The sequence below is a fragment of the Vanessa tameamea genome, chromosome 16 (assembly GCF_037043105.1).
Source record: "Vanessa tameamea isolate UH-Manoa-2023 chromosome 16, ilVanTame1 primary haplotype, whole genome shotgun sequence".
Taxonomy (NCBI): domain Eukaryota; kingdom Metazoa; phylum Arthropoda; class Insecta; order Lepidoptera; family Nymphalidae; genus Vanessa; species Vanessa tameamea.
Window position 1 is genome coordinate 536,096 of NC_087324.1, and position 22,497 is coordinate 558,592.

The following is a 22,497-nucleotide window of genomic DNA, read 5'->3' on the forward strand; positions in this document are numbered from 1 at the left end:
TATTTTAACCTGAGTTTAAGACGTTACTGTTATAAGTTTCATATGTTATTTTTTTATGCTTTGAAAACAAATTCGAAGATGTTTGAATTATCATATACGTAAACATAAAGCATGTAGAACGATAATTCACTAAAATTTGATAAACGTGGACGTTCAGTTAAAAAGAGTCCTATTCCTTTTTTTATTTATTATAATTTCCAAACGACCATATTCGTTATCTTTGTCACTGTCACATGATATTGACACTGGCAGAATAAGCAGAAAATTAGTGTCCAAAATATGATCGAATTTAAAAATATTATAATAATTCAAATTAATAAATAATTACTTGCCCGTGTGATAAACTGAAAAACTTTAAAAAAAGTCGAATAAATTGAATTGACATGTCAGATAGAGGTTGTAAACAATATTGCAAAATTAATATAAAATATTACAAAGATAAGAAACTTTGAAGTATAAGTTATCCTAATGCCTGCTCATCGTGATGAAGAAGAAGACAAACCCTGCAGAGCATGTTCAGACTTCAAGACTTGGACAAAACTGCAGAATAAGTCAAAAATTACTACGCCGAGTAAACCGGTAAGGTTATATTCAGTTTCGTAACCATTAATTCTAAAATTCGACTAGATTAATATTTTGTAAAAAGAAAAATTAATTCTATATCCCTCCGTTACAGTAAAAATGTTGTATATTATGTTATTTCATTTATAAATCTGTGGCACAGTTAACAGTTTCACTAAATATAGGTCAATAGATCGTTATCATAATTTTAATATATAATTTCATAAGAATTAACGTTATCAATCGCCCAAAACCATCATTTAATCTGTTGCAATACCTCAGCCATGTAATTATTAATTCCAAAACACCCATTTATAAATTTCAACAATATGATGAAATATATGACAATTAACTGTTAATTATTATGTAACAGTTTATTTTTTGTTATTTTTAAGCTACCTAAGCAAGCCAAGGAGTGTCCACTGGATAAGGATGAGCTGGGTAGGTCGACGTGGGGCTTTCTTCACTCCATGGCTGCATACTTTCCAGATAAGCCAACCAAAGTTGAATCTGATAACATGACTAAGTTTTTCAATATATTCGCTCAATTCTACCCATGTGAACCTTGCGCTCTAGACTTTCAAGAGGAGTAAGTAACTAGCAAATATTATATACCTTTTCTATTATTCTGCCTGACATTTATAAGCAGCATAATTGATCATAAAAGACCTTAAAAAAATAAAAGTGATATCAAGCCCTGTTATTAGAAATAAAGGGATTAAGAATATTTTGGACTTATATGAAGAAAACAAATTAATGTCAGAGATACAGAACTGCCCATCTTCTCATGTCATTTATACTATACTGTTGAAACACTTGGAACCTATATGTACATGTATTTTGGAACACTAAAAAAAGTTTATTTAAAAAAATAAACTACAATAGATGAATTATGTCTATTTATATATTTAGTCTCCATATTATTTTATTTCTATCTCTATATAGTTAACAAACTTGATACTTTCTATTAGATGAACTAAAATGGTATTTGAAATATATTTTTTCTCTTTACAGCATTAAAAAGCATCCACCAAAAACAAAATCCAAAGACGAACTCGCAAAGTGGTTGTGTGAGAGACATAACATAGTGAATGTTAAACTAGACAAGCCAGTGTTTGACTGCAGCAAAGTCCACGAGAGGTGGCGGGACGGCTGGCTGGATGGTTCTTGTGATTAGCTGTACAATATCGCAGTGAAAATATTGCCTAATTATTTTTTCTGACCACATTATTGCTCCAACTTTTTAATATACTCAATTTGTACAATCAAAGTTTTTAAATTTTTATTATCATTAAAACAATTAAATAATCCAATATGCCTTTCTAATATTATACACATAGGTTGTATTTTCACTGTGAAGCCTTACATATTTAATATTAAAGATTAAGCATTGTTTTAATATGAAGATATAACTATTTTGTCTGTTTTAATGCCACCTGTAGTTAAAATGTGATAATAACATTAGAATTATAAATATTTACATATTACAAGAACTATTTTGATTCTTTATTGATATTTTATTTTACATCCAAACTGAGAAATAATTGACATTTACTAAATAAATGTAAAAAGTAAAAAACAACTGCTTTATTAAATTTTATTAAAAAAGAACTACATTACAAGTTATTTGATATTATAAGATAAATGATAATAATTATGACAATTTATTAAAAAATCAGATTTAATATTTACATACAAAATGCTGAGATTGTAAAGTTTGATGAATCCGAATTACATTTTTAATTGCAAATAACAATCACTATATACTTAACAATAAAACTTAATCTATATAATCCAATAAGTTACAATACAACATTATGATGTAGAAAAAAAATCTTATAATTAAATTTCCCAACTATACTCCCATCTCAGATTAACAAATAGTTAAGTCTACTTGTAATCTTGAAAGTAACAGTTCGTCCATGAAAACTAATGAAAATCAATTTCAAATTGTCACCACAACAGTTTAACCAGACACGACATATCAGTCACTTTTAGACCAACATTTTGGTCATTCTGGTCTTTGTTTGGTTTGTTCTCATAAAAATTCCATCTCTCTTTCGATCCCAACGAATTTCAGCTGTTCTGTTGGTCCATATCTGAAACAATAATTTCAGCTTAAAAACTTGAAGCTTCAATGAACTATACTGAACACCACATTGAGATAACACAGTGCTAGGTTCAGTGTGGTGTGTGAAGTGTGCAAACAGGTGCACTCTCTATTCCCGATATTCAGAGATTGGCGCAGTACCAACGGCTTAACGGGCATTCTATAATCTTAAGCATCTTAAATAGACAATTAGCAATTGAGTAGAGTCAAAACAATGTTACCTGTAATCGAAGAACAACTCCTCTCCAGGCTGTATGGCGCGCTTGGCGAAAATACCGATGCGATGGTCGCCGTTCACCATCATCACCTTGGCGTAACAGTTCGGGTTGATAGAGTGGTTGGCGAAGCGAATCTTGTTCCCCTTGCGAGTCGCGTCCACCACGAAATCTAATATTACCATAAAACAGTTTTGATAAGTTAAACATTTTATTGATTGTGAAATTATTACCCATAATATCTTTGTCATCTATTTATTAACTCGTAATTACTTTCTCATATTGACAAGTCCGAGGACGTGGCAAAAAAAATATATAAATAAAGCACAGGAATCTTATCCAAGGATTACAGGTTAAAGCTCACTTAGTTTTTATGACTATAATATAATTCAACTCAGTTTTTGTGCTGTAAAGGATATTTGTGAGAAAACCTTATTGTTAGATGAAATTCCACAAAAGTTTGCACCAACTTGCACGGCAGAATCATGGTGGAAAAAGCCTCCTAGCCTCTAACTCTCCTTAGAGGAAAGGGCAGTAGGAAATACATAATAAATTTAGCAAAATAAATGAAGTGGTCATATTAAATAAAAAGTTAAAGTAGGCCTAGCAATTTTGAAGTGATAGAAAGTTAAAAGATAAGAACCACAACAGCAACTATGACTCCACTGATAAATTAAACTTGTATATAGTTGCCACATTACCGTTATTAAGGTTGAACAGGAAGGAGCACATGTACTTGTCGTAGACCTTCCCGCGGCGGTCCGCCTCGTCCTGCGAGATGATCTCGCCGCAGTACTCCGAGATGAACTCGTTCTTGTGCGCGGCCTCCTTGAGGAAGATGCCCCAGCCGGCCACGTCCGACGGCGCCAGCAGCAGGTGCTTGTGCAGGCCCCTGCAGCAGGGGAGCCATCAGCGAGTGCGGGGCGGGCGGGGCGGGGGCGCGGCGCGGCCGGCGGGGGGCGCACCTCTGCACGGAGACGTTGCGGCAGTAGAGCGGCAGGCGCTGCGCGAGCGGCGGCGCGAGCGGCGGCGCGGGCGCGTCGGCGCCGCACGCCGTGCACAGGTCGGGGTCGCACTCGCGCACGCCCAGGTAGCACGGGCACTGCTTCGTGTTGCACTGCGCCTTGCAGCGGCAGCCGGGGAAGCGGTTCTGGCCTGGGGACGCCAAGTCGGATCACTCGGGAGGTACTAACAAATTACGAATCGATCGATTCGAGTTTTATGTATAGGTATAGGAATACATTTGGTTCATATCAAAATCGGCCTCATGATTTCCTCAAACACTATTCAATATTTCTCGTACTCGAGTGACGGTTGGTGTTATTGAGTTTACTCGATACGGTATTGAATGTAACGATAATATTTGATTAATGGATATTGGTACATAGCTATATTTTCCGTTAGTTGTGTAAAGTATTTTATTAAAAACTTACAGTCGCTACTGCACTGACAAAACTTCTCACAGAAGTTCTGTGACTGGAGACAGGGGCACATGTTGTCGCAGGGCTGGTTAGGGTGATCACACGGCGTGTAGTTGTATCTGCGGACATTTTAATAAGAATAAATGTATGAATGCTATTTTGTTATTACTAACAAAATATTAATATCATTATATACTGCCGTTACTATTTAGCAACTATTAAAACTATCCAAATGTTTATTTATAAGTAATTATTTGCCAACTCTTTGACTTTAAGTAATTTTTTTTATTCTAGCTTTTATTTGTGCCAAGAGGGCACATATTATTTCGCCAATGTCACGTGCGATGGAGAAGACACGACGGAGATTGAACGGTACGGTCGAGATTACAGGCTTAATTCAATTTTGAAGGCATAATAGTAGACTCTCTGTTAAGCCATAACCTAAAACAACACAATAATAAATAATTAGATAAACATAAATTACTATTAAGGTAACATATAAGAACAATCACAAAAATATTTACAACTTAATTTTATTACGCTCAATATATTTACATAAAAATTTACAAAGTGGACTGACGCGTCGACGAACACCATACAGTACGTCCGTGGTACCTAGGGGCGTCCCATAAGAGAGCAAATGCGGGCACTCACACGTGGTGCGAGGCGGAGTCCTTCTTGAGCTGGATCTTGCGGCAGTGCACGGACCACAGGCGGTGCTTCTTCTTCTTCTTGCGCGGCGGAGTGCACTCGGCCTGCACGCCGCAGCTCTCGCGGCCCGTCTCCGTCCAGTGCCGGTACACCTGCGCGGGGGTCGCTCGTTAGGTGGCGGGGGGGCGCCGCGCCCGGCCGGGCCGCCCGTTACCTGTTGGCACGTCTTGGACAGCATCACCTGCGCGATGGCGCAGTAGTTGGCCGGGAACACCTTGTGCAGCGAGCGGAACAGCGACTGGTCCGAGCCCGTCCACTCGGATTCGTCGCCCACGGTCAGACCTAAAGTTAGGACAGGAATCAAGAGATCGAACTGTGTGTGTTCTACGTATTATCGTCTGATATTTTACTAATTCTTGGTCTCATAGGTCGAGTGTATTTATAGTAATATAAATATAAACGTCCTTGAAAACTTATAACAGATTTGATGAGTATTTTCTAAAAACCACCGCAGAACAGGATAGTAAACTGTCACAACGTTATTAGAGACTACATCAGCATGCATCAAAGCAGTATATCAGCTTAAATCGGTAATCAATCTTAACATTAATTCGCAAGGTGTTTCTTGCAGAATAGCACCGCTGGTCCCCCCCCCCCCCTACTAATTTAATTCAGTTCGCTCATTAAAACTTCCATAAATATATATATTTATATATAAATTGAATGTAATAATATATACCGAGGGCATTATAAGTCGCTTCAGCCGGAGAGTCGGCGGGCTTGTTGATTCCATTCGTGCTCCAGTTGCTGTTGCTGGAGTTACTGTTGCTACCTGAAATTATTTCACCGCCGTATCATCATCATTTTCTACTAAGAAAATAAAAATATTTAATTAAAGTAGGTGTTACAGTTTTAAATTAAATTGACAACTTTTGACAAAGCATACTATCGAATGTCAGGTCTCGTTTCCCACACGAAGCAAACAATTTTTAAACAAAAATTATCGAGCTGACACAGTCACTACGAGTCTATATATTAGAGTGTTTGTTTTCAGAAGTATATCTCTTTTTCTATTATCTGGTATTAATCTAGATTAGTTTTTTTATTATTTCTGTTGGCTTAACCAACCATGAAAAAAGGAGCCAGGAACTAAGATGTTACGTCAACAGTGCCTGTAGCTACACTGGGTCCCTCGCCCTTGAAATCGGAAAACGTCAGTACTAAGTATTGCTGCTGGGCGGGAGAATATATGAGGGGGCGGTACCAGTGCAGAGCGGGGCCCATAGTTACCCTTCTGGTAGCGGTTGCTGTCGTTGCTGTCCTCGGAGGAGGCGTCGTTGGGCGAGTCCAGCGCCAGCGGCTTGTCGTCCGCCGCCTCGCGCGCCAGCTGCTCGCGGACGCCCTCCTGCGGCACACGCACCGTCACACACCGACACGCCGACAGGCCGACACACCGACACGCCGACACGCCGACACACGCCGACACTTACCAGCAACATGAAGCAGCTCGGGCTGCACGGCTCGGAGAAGGGCTTCAGGTCTGGGCCCTTCCGCTTGGTTAAATTCGGTCGCGGGTGACACGCTTGTAGGCCTGGTTGGGTTGTATAGAATACTAATTAGAACGCATGCGGTTAATATACTGACGATCGTGCAACCGAAACTGATTTTTCTGTTCAAAAAAATCTTATTTTTTGACAATTGCCGTAGATTCTGTTATGAGTAGGGTTGCCAGGCCTTTGAATACAAAATCCAGGATTGGTACCCGATTAGGAAATATATCTTTCAAACAGGAAACAAATGTAATAAAGTTTAACATTGACCTTTGGAAATGTATATAGTACACGTAGTACAAAAAAAATATTGACAAAAGCACAAGCACGTCCCAGTCACGAACAAAACTGTGGAAAGGCAAACTTGACAACCCTAACTCTACACAATCTTTGAAGAAGCCCAATATAGAGACAAAACCGAAATCCATTTCAAATATGGTCTTAATTTTGTTTTTTTTTTTTTAATGATTCCTTCCCAATTACTCTAATATGCAGCCGTCCCAATCTTAAAGTTAAAACATGAATTTACAAATGAATTACAAGTAATATGAATAAAATAAACAATTAAAATTATTAAAAAAAATAAACATAATTACACAATGACCAAAATAAAATGGCGTATAAATAAATATACAATAAATAAAGAGCAAAATAGGTGTAATCGTTTAGAGTCAAGTTTAAAACGAGTAAATTTGAACTATTTTTTTTTTTCATCATATAATTATTTCTGCCAATTATCTCATTGTGTAATATCATTCGTGGATGATACACTCTGATATTGGAATTGCGAAATAGCCAAAAATAATGTTAATAAAAGATGAAATTTTCATATATTTAACCTTACCTGTGGCCTGACTTCCTGTCAGCCAAACAGAATAACATAAACTGGTAAGGCGTATGATATATTCAAATCATCATTATAATACACATAATATTATGACTATGAATCTATTATCAAAATGTAATACAAATACGTACATAATTATATAACCAAAATAAAAATATATCTCAATAATTTAGACTCTTATCATCACTGCTGAAGTCATTCTTTTACTAGATAATATTAAACAGAAGGTTTAGGATATATTTTATTATATTTAATTATTCAATTCATTCGACGAGTCGAACTCCTATTGGACAAAACACTCGCACCTCATTGGTCGACGCTCGCTGCTAGAGATGGGCGAGGCGAGTCCAGCATGTAAGACAATCCTAAGAAATTATTTGGCCGTGATGATAGACAACAACTAACGTACGAATAAGGGAAAATTTCTTGAAATGAACTAAACTAAATAATTTTTTATCATCTATATGATCTTGTACTGAGTAAAATGATTCTATTATGATACATACATATATTTTTATATACATATTTTGGGCTACGGTTTTGTGATAATTGCTTGCACTTGAATATTTCACTATATGACATCCATAACAAAAATGATTTCTATGCTCCACACGGTTCCTGCCAGATATAAAAATTTTCATTACAATTACAACTGTAAATATGAGAAGACAAATTTATATCACTGTAATATGAATATGTAAGTAACTGATTTAACGATGTTTATTGTGATATTATTTTACTAAATATACTTATTTTGCCACATATTCTTCGATCAATTCACTACTAAAAAGCGACAGCAGCGGTTCTTTGTGACTCAATACGATTACCACAAGGGAAATAACAGATCAGTTACCACAACGGGTAGCACATGGCCGGTTTAATACGTGTACGCATTGTAAAAGGGTGAAACTGGGAGCGGAGGAGCGGAGGAGCGGAGGAGCGGAGGAGCGGTACTCACGGTGCAGGAAGCAGTCGTACTTGAAGCAGCGGCGGCAGAAGAGCGTGTGGAAGGAGTGCATGGTCTGGTCGCGCGACACGGACTCGGCCAGCGGCCCGTCGATGTTGGGCGTGCACTCGGGCGGCAGCGCGTTGGGGTCGCTGCGGGACGTCAGCTCGATGTACCTGCGCACACGCACACGTCAGCCGCGGCCGGCCTCCCCCCTCTCCCTACCCACCCTCACTCGACATACTTCTCTCGGAGCTCCTGGGCGGTCCCCTTGTCCGGGAACTGGGAGCCTATGGCCTGGAAGATGATGAATATCGGGAACTGTTTCTCGTGTATAATTTTCTTTTCGCCGTCCTTGACTTCCTTCTTGTCCTTGTCCTTTTCCTCTTGGTCCTTTGGAGTTTCCTTCTGGAAACGTTGTGATCGAGTCCATAATTTAGGAAGTAATTGCTGATATTATATTGAATGAAACGAAAATAAATTGTAAGTATACTCGATAAGCCGTCTGCTTAAGAGAAAATAGTAAGAAAAATGACATAAATATACAATAATTTATCAATCCGTGCGCGATGAGAATGGGATCACACCTTTCGAAACTGAGTCACACGCAACCGCGTCGTTTTGAGATGAGACATTGTCACTTACTTTTACACTAAAGAATATTAATAGATCAAAATAAAAAAGTATGCGACGTACATATTGTAAATTCAGTTTCACGAAAAATTCCTGCACATAAATATCAACATCTGTTTATAATCTTATAGCAACTAAACCAAAGAAATGATTGTTATTGTATTGAACTTAAAGGTAGCCTAGGACCTGAATAATTGCATGGCATATCATAGCACATCTTTAATAGGAAAATTATTGACTAAATCAGCTAAGCTGAAATTACAGCTAATTTTCATTATTTCATCAAAATGGTATCACCATATGGAATTTTTGGGTACTCATTTTGAACCATTTACAAGAGCCATTTAACCAACCACAGAGCATTTTGAACAAAATGGAGAAAAAAAAATGTATATAGATTTTTTTTGTTAATACATAAGATCTGGCTCAACTCCATATAATAGTTATAATTATTATTAAGCCAACTATTTACCTCTTTCTCTTCTTTTGAATTACGCAATTCCCTCTCCTTTCTTTCCTCGGCCACTTCGTCCTTCGTCTGATAAGCTACTAGTGCATGAACCAAGTCTACAAATAGCTGATCATCTATGAAACCACCTTCTTTGTCACCTGAAATATATTGAAATTTTACTATTTACTTTCTTAAAGAAGTAACATTATTGCAGTAATTTATTTCATTTCCTAAATATCTTGTTCAACTTCATTTATTCAAAACAATGTGTTAGTCATTATTTATGTCATAAACTTTCGACTCTTTACACAATAACATTATATGCTTTCAATTTTTCCGTATCATTGTAATGAAATGTATTTATTTATTAATCAAATGGCTTATGCATAAATTATTATTATTAGTTAGAATGAAATAACTCCTTAATAGATTTCATATTTACATAACTTTGCAATAGGTTTATAAGAAGCACGATAAATGTGATCTTGAGATATTTTTCATTAAATGCAATTATTTGTCTTTTTCGATATCCACCGAAGCATTTATGAGAGCCACACACCAATGTGATTATTTCAATTAAGTTTGTGGACGGGACCAATTTGATGCTAAAATTAACTTACCACTATACGATTTACTTATAACTATCCTAAAATTGAATATACATGTTTTAAAATATTATAACTTTATTAGTAATCAAAGTAACTGAAATATGAATGTTTTATTAGATATATAGCTAGAATATTGAATATCTTTACCAGAAGATATTACATTCATAACTTCAATTACAATAAAAGTTAATATTACATATGTGGATATAATTGTATATTTATAAGCTAATTAATAAATAAAGCTATAAATTAAAACTTTGAAACAATTTATTAAATATGTTTTCATTGTGAACTTTATGTAGTGGTTACTAACATTAATTCAACTTCTTGGTTTTACTCCTACCTTTTAACCATATTACTTATTATGTTATGGTTCTAAAACTGACTAATCGTATAAGTTAAGGTATAATTATATGAGTGTTCTCTATGTGCCTATAAATAAACAAATGAGTCAAAGTACAACGATATAACTATGTCTGATGGGAAACAGACTATTTCTCATGAGTTATCTAAAAATTATGACTATGGTTCAATCCACAAACAAATAGTAAAATGATGAAAAAGCCGATGTACCATGCACTTTCCCATCGTAGTTCTTTATGAGCTCCTCGATGAATGTACCATCCTGGTCCAGCACCTCATCTCCCATGTATGGAATGTTGTGGAGTACAGTCTCATCTTCCACCATAAAGTTCTTTTGTGTTGGCGCCCAGGTATACATGGTTGGTATTGGATTAACAGAATTTATTATTATGATTGGTACTTGCTGTGTTGTTACCACGCCTGTACCTGAGAAAATGTAACCTTGTTAATTAAAATTTTTCTTCTAATATAAAGTCTGCCAATTAGTATTTTTAAAAAAGTTAAGTATCAGAGTGATTGAAAAGTTTTTGACTTCTGACAACAATTTTATAATTATTAATAGTTCAAGGTGTGTAAAAGAAAAAATGGTACCATCCGTATGTGTAATTTCAGCTCGCTTCATAAGAGTCTCATGGCTTGAGCTTGGTGCAGGAGGAGGCCAGAACGGTCGACGTCCACGCTCTGAAAACTCATTTTCGCGAGATTCTATTGCCTCGGACATTAAACGCAAATTCCGAGCCCATGCCACTTTCACTTCGTCAGCCCGCTTGAATCTCTAAAATAATTATTATTTATCAGTAAAAACAAAAACATAAGTGGTGTAAAACAATAAGAAAAGCAATTTATACCTTTACTTGTCGAAGGCGCATGTACTCCGTCTTTACTCGTTTCTTCCATTCTGCTGATACTTTAGATTTACTCATATGGTAAATTTATTTTTACAAATAGGCAATTCTAATAAACTTTACTTTTATCCAATCATACATAAAAGCGCTAACTTAAAAATACAATTTTAATGATTTATTGATTAAACAATAACTTGAGCGCCCCGGTGATACAGAGTAAGAATTATAAAATTAGAATACAGATAACTTAATAATTCGATTCTGATTTCTAACTTCTGTTTGAAATTTAACAAACATTACACAGATTATTTATTTATTTTATTTATCATATGACACTTTATTATTGAGGTATATTATGACATTCATGATGATATTATTTTTTTTAAATAAAAAAATATAATTAGTTTATCATCCGATTATGTTAGTTTAAGCATCTATACTGTTTAATCATGGGTTATTAAATTAGGTTCTAATTTTATTTCACGGTTTGGAATGGAAATTCTACTCATTCAAAGCCTTTCGGAAAAAAGAAGATATTAATTTCTTTATTATATACAACTATTTATTTTTTACACGACATACAATATTAAGTTTCGACCAGGTTTATCATATAATAACAAATAAGTTAGCTTAATATTAGGAATATAAAGGCTTGAAGTATGAGTGAGAAAAATAAAAGAAAAAAATTCTCAAAATGTGTTCAGATGTTAAGCAATAAGGCACTTGTAAGCAAATTTTTCATACATTATACGAAAAATTAAGAATAATGTACATATATACTATGCTTCATTTCGATATAACACTATAAAAGTAGAACTTAGTAAGATGGAATCTTAAAAACGAACCGGTTGCTATAATTAAAAAAATAGGTTTTTGTTTTTAATTTTCTACTAGTTTTGACTATTTTTTTAGCAAGCTTCAAGCATCTAAAACTGGGATAACAAAAAACAAAGGCACACTGTAAATGATAATTATAACTCTCAATTTTCATATTGTTTATCTTTAAATCAATCTTTAGTTAATTAAACTATTACTTTAATTTGTGATATTAAATATTGTCTTCCCAGCTTCATTAAAAAACGACCCAATTTTTTTTATTAACTGTTCATTCTTACATATCTGCATTATAGGGTGAATTATCTTTGAATACATTCTACATTGTCAATGACATTTGGGAAGCGAATGTGTTCGCTGCCATTTTCTATTGAGTAATTTTGAAGAAAATATAATTTGAAATAAGCCAAAAGGTGAGCTTGAAATGTCAGGTATTTCTTATTTCTATTATTTATTATGCTTTTTTTGTTACGCATGCCTTATCAAATCACAATCTTCAAATACGGACGCGTATTACGTAATTTATTGTTTCTCGTCACAAATTATTTACAACGATACATGACTAACGTTGTGCGAGCGATATCACGAACGGGGATCGTAGAGTTGTTGTCTACACCAAAAAGTTGTTCTGTTTGTAGGTGTGTGCATACCTACAAACTGCCGCAGGTTATGCGAAGAGGCTCGTATAAGTATGTCCTCGTATCGTGGCGAGGTGGGCGCGTGGGACGGCGGTCCTCCGGGCGCTGAGGCGGACTACGCGCCGCAGCACGCGCCTCCACACGCCGCGCCCTTGCCCACCACCGATCCCTGGACGGGGGTCAGCTACAGTCAGTACGGGCCGCCTCAATACGACTACCAAGGCTACAGTGCCCCCGGTTACGGTTATAATTACGATTCCACGTATTATCAGAGACCTGACGGTGGCTACTATGATAGTTCTAGGAATGCGTATCCCCCACAGCAGCTCGGCAACTACGACGCCACTCGTGAACGTTCGCGATCAACTCACGGCTCTCGCGAATACGATCGTCCACGAACTTTGTATAGATCCAAATCAAGGAGTGTGTCACCATACGATAGAGAAGAACGAGAATACTCTAAGAAAAGGGAAAGCAGTTACGAAGATAACAGAAGGCGTAAATCAAGAAGTGCCTCAAAACACTCTAAGTATTCATCTAGTGACCGGTCGAGCTACAGATCTAGATCATATTCCAGGTCACCCTCTAAGAAAACGAAAAATCGCAGGCAATCAGAATCATCACAGTCATCAGGGTCTGGCAGATCTTATAAGAAGTCTGCTAATGCAAGGGTTGATCGATCTCATACACCAACATCACATTCTCGCAATAGATCGTATGATAATGATGAAAGATTGAAAAGTAGGTCTTCTAGTCTCGAAAAAGAATCAAAAAGCACTAGAAGATCTCATCAGAAACGGTCAAAATCGAAAGAACGACGACCAAGAGATATTTATACTCCACCGAGGAAGAATTCCGTTTCTCCAAAACCACATAAAAAGTCTTCAAAATCTTCACCCAAAACCAATAAGAAATCAGAACGTTCTCCACATAGAAAAAATAAATATCGTGATCGTCAATCTTTGACACCACCTAGAAAAACAAAAGACAGTTCTGTTACCCCACCTCGTTGTTATGCCAGGAAGCATTCCTCATCGAGTTCTACTTCTCGATCCCGTTCTCGATCAGTTACTCCTAAGGCTAAACATAAAAGATCTTGTACTCCGAAATTACGGCGAAGTAGATCATCGTCTTCTAGTCGATCATCATCTTCTAGATCAGGTGCTAAAAGACGCATAAAACGTAAATCAATAACTAAACACGGATCTCGTAATAACAGTCGATCAAGAGATAGATCAATGAGTAAGGGAAGATCGCCTTTACGCCATCATTCCAGCTCACGTTTTAGAAGCAGGAGGTCAAGAAGTGGAAAGGGATCGAAATCTCGTAGCTCTCGATCACACAGCCGTAGTCGCAGTGCGTCTCCGAGCGAAGATGAATGTCGAGGGCAGTTTACGGTAGCAGACAGAAAAAGATTTTGGAAGATGCATAGGAGTAGACAAGAAAAGGCAGAAAGGTGTAGAACTCCACGAAAAGAAGTAAGGCCTCCACCTGGTGCTGTAGAATCTACTACTGTGGATGATGTTCAATATGGTGATCCACCTGATTTGGAAGGCCCCAATTTTGCTGAGCTTTTGCCAACACCTGAACAAATTTTACATGCGCCGTCAAGTTCAAGGTCCAAACCAATACCAATACCTATAAAAAATGATGGGAGTTTTCTAGAAATGTTTAAAAAGATGCAAGAAGAGACTAAAAAAGCTGAAGTTGTAGAAGACAAACCAGTAATTAAAAAACCCATTCTGCCTTTCATTGGCAAACGACGGGGTGGGAGAGTACTGAAAACTGGTCTAGTTAAGAAAGCTAAGGCAATTGATGAACAAACAGTAGATAATACGCCAAAGGATGCATGGTCCCTTTATATGCAGGAAGTGAAAAAATACAGAGAAACATCATGCGAAGAAGAGAGAAAGACGAGGCCACTGGTCAAATAAATAGATTATCGCCAACACTGCATACGTACAGTTTATAAATGTTATTATTATTTTTATTTTATCACAAATAATGTAATCATATGTTTGTCTAATCCCTTAGTATATATTTTAATATGAAGAAATGTTTCCAATAAAGGATTATGAGAATGATTTGTCTGTTCTTTCGTTGCAGTAAAATGCCCGAAATGATCAAATCACCAGCCGACATCAAAACCGCACCATTCGATCCGCGGTTCCCTAACCAGAACCAGACAAGGTAAAAATTTTATTATTATTAAAATGGAAAGAAGAAATCATTCAGACCTCGATTCATATAACAGTAAGTCAAAAAAGGAATAAAATGTATATTATATCATACTACTTAAATGCAAATGACTATACCATGTATAAAAATACACTAACTCAATGAAACTTTAATACTTAATTTGACATTGCATTGCCTTAAAAATATTTTTTAAACTTTACAAAATATAACATACTAATATGCTGTTTTTTCACAAAAGTTAAGAATATATTTATAATATATACACTTTTATTTATTTTTATACTATACATATTATTATAAACGAATATTTTATTCCAAATATGTATTAATGATTATACACTTTATATCAATAGGCATAGAAATGATTAAATATACTTGCTTTTTTGTTAAAGGTTTGATTTGTTAAAGTTTATTTTGTATTATTCCAGGCACTGCTACCAAAGCTACCTAGACTTCTATCGCTGCCAGAAGGTCCGCGGCGAGAAGTACGAGCCCTGCAACTACTTCAAGCGCGTGTACCGGTCCCTGTGCCCCAATGAGTGGGTCGAGAAGTGGGACGGGCAACGCGCCGACGGCACTTTCCCAGGCAGAATATAATTCTAGACCGTACTAGCGGTTCAGTCAAATTAATTTATATTTTTAATTTCTTTAGGCTGCGTGATATAGATTAAATGAGTTACAGTTAAACTTTCTGATGTTTTATTTAAAAAAAGTATTCCTGATATTTAAAAAAATTTAAAAATTTAAAAATTTTGTCAAGATCTATAAATATTTATAAAAAAAATTTTACTCAGAAAACTTAATAATATAATGTATGTCAAATTATCGAGATAATCTTATCTACAATTCAACAATTTCTAGTCTAAGATAAACATGTATGCTATGTATAAGTTGCCTAAGTTAATTATAAATACTAGTAAAAATCTAATATATGTACTTAGATTTTTGACGAAATTTAATTAAAACGACTTGTTAAAAGCAAACTTCAAAACTTTTAATTAAAAATTTAAAATATTAAATTGGTCCAGGAAATGCTCCCTTTTTGCGCAATTCGTCCCAATGCTCGGTCCAGAAGTTGGGGCAGATGGTCTGAAAATATCTCTTGAATATTTGACAGTCATCAACCTCCCCCAACAAACGAGTGCACTTGTAAAAATCGCAGTAGTTGTCGTAACACGCCCTAAAATGTTCCACTTGTAGTTAGTTAAACAGACAAAAGTTTGTGTCAATATTGTACGACTAATGTTAAGAACGTTTTTCTATTGAAAAATTGATCGCCCGATATCGGCAACTTATTTAAAAATAGTTTAATGTAGGGCAAATTCAAATAGTATAATTAAGATAATCACTAATAAAGTGCCGTGCTATGCCAACTGAGTAAAGTTGTCAGTTTACCCATTCCAAACCACGTCTATTTTTTTAAAGGTTTCTCGGGTAGTAGTGTTAAATAATCGGAATAAGAGTCAACGAATGATTAACACGTATATAAATAAAATTTAAGTTAAGTAGGTACTAACTTAGTTTGATTTTGAAACGGGTATCGGGGATCCATGCGTAATGTTCTAAACTCTTCGTCACACATTTTGCAATAAGTTTATTTAGAAATAAATAATATAAAAAAAGAATGCCGCCGGCAATACATAAATGAAAATAATAAATATAAAATGACAGTCTACAAAATATCTATATGGCCGATATGGCCGCTATTGACAATAAAACCTTTTTTATAATTATGTATATTTAATCATCATTTTGTATATAAACCTCTACACTGTATTGTTTCATTGATTACAATCTTAATATTTATTTATTTTCAGAAAGAGACTTGAAAATCAACAACATGAATTTTAATAATTAATTATTTTATTTTGTTTGATAAGACCTATCTATGTACCTACTTCAACAAATAACTATATTGAACACTTCATGCATGTTATGTAAATGGTTATCAATACACATAGCCTTTGTTTTGTTGAAGTAAACTTAAACATATGCTGTCATACTGCAGATGCTTTGGCTCGGTTCCAAGAAAATATTGATTTGTGTGTAAGAGCTTAGCTCGGCAGTTGAAGATCGTATTTGTTTCATTGTCATTTCTAAGGCTTCTCATTTTTTATAAAGTTAATATCTATTTAACATATAATAACCAACTGCTTTGTAGATAGCATACTGCATAAAATCAAATGAAAGACATAAAGAGATATCAAATTATACATTTACTAATTGTAAAAATGTTTTCTCTGTCTTATACGTCTACACATCCCGTGGAAACAGGTTCCACTCCGGACCACAAAAAATTATTGCTTATTTATATATGTTTCGGTATATTTGTTTGAGATTAAGTTATAAACTTAGACGCTGTTTGAGTGTTTGGCCAATCACCGTGTAAATTGACTTTTTTAAATGCATTTTTTAATGGATAAGGTTTTATATACTTTTCATTTCTTTGTAACTTGCCGGTAGATGGCGCTGCAGCACAAATATTTCTCTACTGATTGCCATGTAAATGATATACGTTGATATATTTGCCGAGTTTTGCTAGTCAAATATATTTTTCAACATATAAGTTCAAATGCTGTTATATCAATTACCAACTAAAACTAAAAAAATATTTTTTTCTGATATTAGTAAACTGCTCATTGAAAAATCGGCCTTAAGTTCAGTATGAGTTCAATGATAAGAACTATTTAAAATTGAGGTTAATAAAAATAAAATCATTAAAACAATAACAACATTTTTAGATGATTTTTATTTTTACTTACAAGCATGACCTTAAATAGGAAGTGGAATATATTTTTTTAAATATTTATACATTTGGAAATTAATAATGAGTATGTCCCGACCGATTTAAGTCACGGCGGACTTTTTAAAAAAAGTCTAGCGAACAGTATATAGTAGCGTACAAGTACAAACACAGATGCAAATATTTTAAAACTAACCGTATTCTAATAGAACATTTAGATTTTTTTTTTTACTAAAATTAAATTAAACTAAAATTAAGCAAATACAGATACAAAAATATAAAATTAATTTCAATCTAATATAAAAAATATAGATTTTTCGAGCACAAATCCGATATACGTAATTGTGATATAAATTTGACGTCTTAAGCCATAAAATTTACAAAATGAAATCAGATGATTACACTACCTAATGACAATTAAATAACTTTTATTTACAAATTAATAAAAAAAATAAGCAGTGATTAATATTGCCAGGATTTATTTGGAATCATTAAAATAAGATTATTTTAGGATTGCTATTTTTTTGTAAATTATATATTAGGTTAGCAATTACATATTGAATTTCAATTAAAATAATAAATTATAGTTGCGCACAATTGAAAGAGGAAAAAAGGAGCAAACACTTTGACTTGAATTTTCCTTAGTTTAAAATGTTTTAGTCATGGCAACGAGTTGTTTCATTTAGTTTGTATGGAATGAAAGTTTTTATTCTATAATTTACACCGAATACCGAAATCACTAATTTTACAGAAAAGCTTGATACAAAAACTGATTAGTTTTAACTTTAAAAGTGAAATTTAAGTAAAATTGTGTGCTGTTGTAAACAGAATGCTGTTTAATTGATGGTAGTACAGAATATATCAGTGAGCCTATCACGGTTGATCATAGCAACTGTTTCTATCAAATATTTGTTGCGGATTGATAAACAGCTAATACTACATCGGTCCATAATACTAACTTATAATTTTTTGATTTCATTTGTAATCAAAATCGAAAGTCGCTTTGCTATGTATATATATGTCTGTTTCCTTTTTTTATCTTTCATTGTGATCAGATTACATATAAATAGGGCTAATGGTCACTGTTAGAGTTTTTGGAAATACTGAGAGTCGCGTACTGTTGCTGTCGGAGTAAGATGCCCAGGCACTGCAACAAGCACTGCATGCTGGCCGCCGACGTCGCCTTTAAAGATACGGTTATATTAGTCACACAATTAAAAACAAAAAATGGCTGTTAATAAATATCTATATTTAATTCAATAATACTTCCTGTATAATATACATTCTGCAATACACACATAACTGCAATTATTCAACTTTAAAGTTCGATAGATCTAATATTGAAGCATTACGTTTTAGTGTAGGTACATAGCGAAAATTCAGATTTGTGATATGACAAACACCTCAGCATACTTTTTAATAGATTTTGACTGTTGTTAATTTATTCCTAAGTTGTTTAAAAGCAACAAAGATTGTGTTATGTAAGTGTGTGTGTAGTCTTAGCAAAATGCATACCTTAAGAAGCAGTAAATCTGGATCTGTATGAGGAAAGGGAGAATCCGCTGACTCGATGCATCTCGCCAACGCTGCATCACTATAAAATATAATAACGAATAAAGTGAAGTGAGCAGCGAGTGTTGAAGAGGAGGCGCTAGGTAGCGGTGTGAAGAGTGGGGATTGCGTGGGATATACAAATGTTTTGCTTGGGATGAGATCAACAAGGCTGAGTCTAGTACTCGCCCCCCACGCCCGGTGACGCTGGTAAGGCCAGTAGGGCCAACAGCTAAACTACACACAGACCCAAAAAAACAAAAAAAATGAAATCAACTATAGTGTTCAATAATAACCAGTATACAGATTAAAAAGTTAAAAGTTATAATTATTTTATTTAATCTGTGATTTAATAAATTATATTTATGTAAAAAAAAAACTATACAACTATTCCGAGTGAGTAAATAACTTCACAAGTATGGAAACTGCATAAAAAAAACTGAAATTAAACATTAAATCATATAACCATTTTTAAAGAATAGTAAAACTTATGATAATCTACTGTAACTGTCTACCTTGTTGGTTTAGAATCTATAAGGCACCCAAGCTCACAAATGAGAAAACCTGAAGTTTAGACTCTTGTACCATTGAAATAACATAAAACCATTGACTCTGTGTGTGAGAGTTCATGCTAGCAACGGTTTTCTGGCTGTGTTTGCTTGCCGGCATCGTAGATTTGTGAGTGTTAGGGAACATAATATTAATGTGTTTGAGTCACGACACACTTATGCAATGTAATACCTCCTGCACGGTCGGTCCCTACGGATAAGGCACGCCGGTTGAAATTGATAGTAGTATTTATTACCTTAGTTCAGTTGCTTGTAATTGTTGCCGAGCTGATGCCATGGCATCGTGGACAGCTAGCTGCTCTCGAGGTTGCAAGGGTGGATTTGCCCCCATGGCCTGCAATATTACGAATATATCTTAAGAATTCGATGTAATACGTCAATTGGCGTGCGACGTGCGTCGAGAGTAAGACCGACTTTTATGTCGTGATGACAAACGCTCTCTTTTACGTTTAAAACACCCATTGTCTCATTGTTAATAATACATTTGATTGCCTCCTTCGTCCTGCGCTTAGATTTATATCTAAGCGCAGGACGTAGATCCCGAACTTCTGTGTTCAAATCAACCTATGTCGAGCCGATAAAGTTATTGGATATTTCTGATGAAAAAAAATATATATTATCCTGCGTAGTTGGCCTTGTAACTTGTAGATACCGCTTGTCTAGTACGTTTTGGTTATTTTCACAGTATTATGTCATATGGCATATAACTTCGTTAACGCTGCAGATATTGAATCTGTCTTTAATTTACGAAAGAGAGTAGTGATTTGATTTGATTTTGATTGATTTGATTTGATAGAATCAGTGATGTTCATTGTATAAGGATAACCTTATAAAGCCAAGTTTCCGACTCCGCAAAGTCAATAAATCCTTCTCGGGGCAAGGTATCAGTTTCTATAATAATATTCCGCAGACATTTTTAACTTTGCCGTTTCAATGCTGTCTTTTACAATATTAGTGTCCTGTCATGGAACCCGAGCCGTTTTTTTCTAAAAAGTATTATTTTAATGAATAATAAGTTTTATTTATTAATTTAGTTTTAATAAACTTTTTAAATTTAGTAAACGGTAAATTGATTATATCTCCTGGTATCTTATTATATATGAGTAAAAGAGTAACTACTGAGTTTTTGCCGTTTCTTTTCGGTAGAATCTGCATTCCAAGCCAGTGGTAACTTCACTTAATATAGTGTGGTAAATGATGATTCAAAAGTGGGCTTGTACAAAAAGCCTACTCGAATAAAGTATATTTTGATTGAATGAAGTATTTTTTGATCTTGAGATTAGCCGCCGTGGCCGATATTGGCCAGGCAAACATCATCATCAATATATTTATGGTGTAAGTGCATATGAGCCAAGCTACTAGGACCACTTGCCATCAGGTTATTGATTTGTTCATTCTTAAAATAAATAAATTAATAAAATGATAAAATATATAATATATTTTAAATAAAATATTATTAATATAAATACCTTAGTATGTATCTCTGCTATGGCTCTTAGTCCATTGACCCATTCTTGCCTGGCTCGGGCATCTGTAGCTCTCAGTTTTAACATGTCTCCAGAAGCACAGTTAATAGTGAATGTTTTGGAGTCTTCATCGCTTGGACATATCACAGCAGCGGCTAGGTGTGCCTGGAAGTTATGACCTTTTATATTAAATATTGCACAAATTAAAAACCCTGTTAAACATAAAACAACAATAGTGATTCCCTCTGTCCCATTGACAACATATGTATTTACTCTTTAAATTCTATAACAAATTTATTCCTATAATTTTCATTTTTTCTTTGAATATACATATATATTCTTGTTATAAATCAATTACATAAGTTGCCTGTATGTATACTTAACTAGAATCATAGAATAATCTTTATAATACATTGAAAGAAAGGTTACAGGAGGAAATGAATACTGTTATTCAAATAGGTGCATATAATTTGAAGGAATAGGGTAAATAGTTTTTGGTGAGAGTACCTTTACTTGTAATTTTAAATGTTACATCCTTTAATTCTATTAGTTCAATGTATATTACCAATATATACTGGGTGTTAAGATATTTTTGGCTGTACAATATAATGTAAAATACAACATAGCCACAACAACATATGACCAGGTCTACTAGTAATATAATAATTTTAACTATATGTTAAGAATAAAGAAATGATTAATTGACCATATTTATAGCAATTGAATTTAAAATAAATAGTTAAATAGCTGGATACATCAATAATTAATTGATATTTCATTGTTGTTGTATTATAATTCTTTGAACTCATCACTATATCAATATACGTCGTAACTGTGTCACCTCTCCTCTTGCCGGCTGACCCGGTTGAACAGTGTCTCCAGGGCCATCAAACAAATAGTAGGACAACACCCCAGTTTCTGGATCCACTGCAAACCACCTCTGCTGCCATCCTTTTACAACATTTGTGTATTTGTATAGTTGACCAGACAGCGGACGATTTGACCCTAAGCTTGTTGTTTTAATCATGATTTGTGTAATAAATTTTATTTTGTTTTTATTTTTCTGAGTAGTATCATTATTTAATATTTACATAAAATACATTAATTGCTGAGTATTGAATTATTGACAAAATGACAAATCGACAGGCTGGACAACATAATAGTTTGGTTACCCTGAAAAATAAATCGAGAAATATTATTTATCTTTCTATGCAATGAGCATTGAAAATGTCAAAAAATGCACGGTGGTAAAAATTAATATAATTTTTTTGTAAAACTATATAATACATACAATTT

At 34.5% G+C, this 22,497-nt stretch overlaps 4 protein-coding genes and 1 long non-coding RNA gene across 8 annotated transcripts; 2 read left to right on the forward strand and 3 right to left on the reverse strand.

The window, feature by feature from the left end:
- The first annotated feature begins 351 nt into the window (after nucleotides 1–351).
- On the forward strand, nucleotides 352–2,070 carry LOC113403554 (FAD-linked sulfhydryl oxidase ALR). Its single transcript, XM_026644133.2, has 3 exons — nucleotides 352–579; nucleotides 957–1,150; nucleotides 1,576–2,070. Exons 1-3 carry the CDS (start codon nucleotides 469–471, stop codon nucleotides 1,736–1,738), a joined length of 468 nt encoding a protein of 155 aa, XP_026499918.1. The 5' UTR covers nucleotides 352–468; the 3' UTR covers nucleotides 1,739–2,070.
- A 155-nt stretch (nucleotides 2,071–2,225) lies between these two features.
- Nucleotides 2,226–11,419, reverse strand: LOC113403553 (histone-lysine N-methyltransferase E(z)). Of its 3 annotated transcripts, none has more exons than XM_064217293.1 (17): nucleotides 11,205–11,419; nucleotides 10,948–11,131; nucleotides 10,567–10,782; nucleotides 9,407–9,543; nucleotides 8,546–8,706; nucleotides 8,314–8,477; nucleotides 7,353–7,367; nucleotides 6,449–6,549; nucleotides 6,249–6,363; nucleotides 5,698–5,790; nucleotides 5,173–5,300; nucleotides 4,962–5,110; nucleotides 4,320–4,426; nucleotides 3,852–4,041; nucleotides 3,588–3,778; nucleotides 2,893–3,058; nucleotides 2,226–2,660 (listed from the first exon to the last, which is right to left on the reverse strand). In XM_064217293.1, the coding sequence occupies exons 1-17, from the start codon at nucleotides 11,277–11,279 to the stop codon at nucleotides 2,600–2,602; spliced, it is 2,253 nt and encodes a 750-aa protein (XP_064073363.1). In that variant the 5' UTR covers nucleotides 11,280–11,419; the 3' UTR covers nucleotides 2,226–2,599. The 3 variants fall into 3 exon arrangements, with proteins under 3 accessions (XP_064073363.1, XP_064073362.1, XP_026499916.2); XM_064217292.1 differs by having other exon boundaries at nucleotides 2,227–2,660; nucleotides 8,546–8,709; XM_026644131.2 differs by lacking the exon at nucleotides 7,353–7,367 and having other exon boundaries at nucleotides 2,228–2,660; nucleotides 8,546–8,709.
- An 874-nt stretch (nucleotides 11,420–12,293) lies between these two features.
- LOC113403578 (cytochrome c oxidase subunit 6B1-like) lies at nucleotides 12,294–15,559 on the forward strand. Of its 2 annotated transcripts, none has more exons than XM_026644164.2 (3): nucleotides 12,294–12,448; nucleotides 14,780–14,863; nucleotides 15,301–15,559. In XM_026644164.2, exons 2-3 carry the CDS (start codon nucleotides 14,784–14,786, stop codon nucleotides 15,467–15,469), a joined length of 249 nt encoding a protein of 82 aa, XP_026499949.2. In that variant the 5' UTR covers nucleotides 12,294–12,448; nucleotides 14,780–14,783; the 3' UTR covers nucleotides 15,470–15,559. The 2 variants fall into 2 exon arrangements, with proteins under 2 accessions (XP_026499949.2, XP_064073325.1); XM_064217255.1 differs by lacking the exon at nucleotides 12,294–12,448 and adding an exon at nucleotides 12,455–14,647.
- Nucleotides 15,560–15,841: 282 nt separating this feature from the next.
- Nucleotides 15,842–16,455, reverse strand: LOC135193700 (uncharacterized). The gene is made up of 2 exons (XR_010309386.1): nucleotides 16,390–16,455; nucleotides 15,842–15,961 (listed from the first exon to the last, which is right to left on the reverse strand). It is a non-coding gene; the product is annotated as an uncharacterized LOC135193700 (long non-coding RNA).
- Nucleotides 16,456–17,602: 1,147 nt separating this feature from the next.
- On the reverse strand, nucleotides 17,603–22,351 carry LOC113403586 (oxysterol-binding protein-related protein 11). Its single transcript, XM_026644175.2, has 6 exons — nucleotides 22,043–22,351; nucleotides 21,205–21,366; nucleotides 19,972–20,069; nucleotides 19,131–19,209; nucleotides 18,286–18,798; nucleotides 17,603–18,255 (listed from the first exon to the last, which is right to left on the reverse strand). Exons 1-5 carry the CDS (start codon nucleotides 22,226–22,228, stop codon nucleotides 18,688–18,690), a joined length of 636 nt encoding a protein of 211 aa, XP_026499960.1. The 5' UTR covers nucleotides 22,229–22,351; the 3' UTR covers nucleotides 17,603–18,255; nucleotides 18,286–18,687.
- Nucleotides 22,352–22,497: the final 146 nt, after the last annotated feature.

Excerpts from the sequence above, each read along its gene's own strand:
- LOC113403554 (XM_026644133.2), top strand. The coding sequence starts at position 469 with ATGCCTGCTCATCGTGATGAAGAAGAAGACAAACCCTGCAGAGCATGT. Across the intron at positions 580-956 it reads TTACTACGCCGAGTAAACCG|CTACCTAAGCAAGCCAAGGA; the intron begins GTAAGGTTATAT and ends GTTATTTTTAAG. Across the intron at positions 1,151-1,575 it reads GCTCTAGACTTTCAAGAGGA|CATTAAAAAGCATCCACCAA; the intron begins GTAAGTAACTAG and ends TTCTCTTTACAG.
- LOC113403553 (XM_064217292.1), bottom strand. The coding sequence starts at position 11,279 with ATGAGTAAATCTAAAGTATCAGCAGAATGGAAGAAACGAGTAAAGACG. Across the intron at positions 8,478-8,545 it reads GCCCAGGAGCTCCGAGAGAA|GTACATCGAGCTGACGTCCC; the intron begins GTATGTCGAGTG and ends GCGTGTGCGCAG. Across the intron at positions 4,042-4,319 it reads TTGTCAGTGCAGTAGCGACT|GCCAGAACCGCTTCCCCGGC; the intron begins GTAAGTTTTTAA and ends TGGCGTCCCCAG.
- LOC113403578 (XM_064217255.1), top strand. The coding sequence starts at position 12,727 with ATGTCCTCGTATCGTGGCGAGGTGGGCGCGTGGGACGGCGGTCCTCCG.
- LOC113403586 (XM_026644175.2), bottom strand. The coding sequence starts at position 22,228 with ATGATTAAAACAACAAGCTTAGGGTCAAATCGTCCGCTGTCTGGTCAA. Across the intron at positions 19,210-19,971 it reads TTACAAGCAACTGAACTAAG|TGATGCAGCGTTGGCGAGAT; the intron begins GTAATAAATACT and ends TATATTTTATAG. Across the intron at positions 18,799-19,130 it reads CAGATTTACTGCTTCTTAAG|GCGACGTCGGCGGCCAGCAT; the intron begins GTATGCATTTTG and ends GTATCTTTAAAG.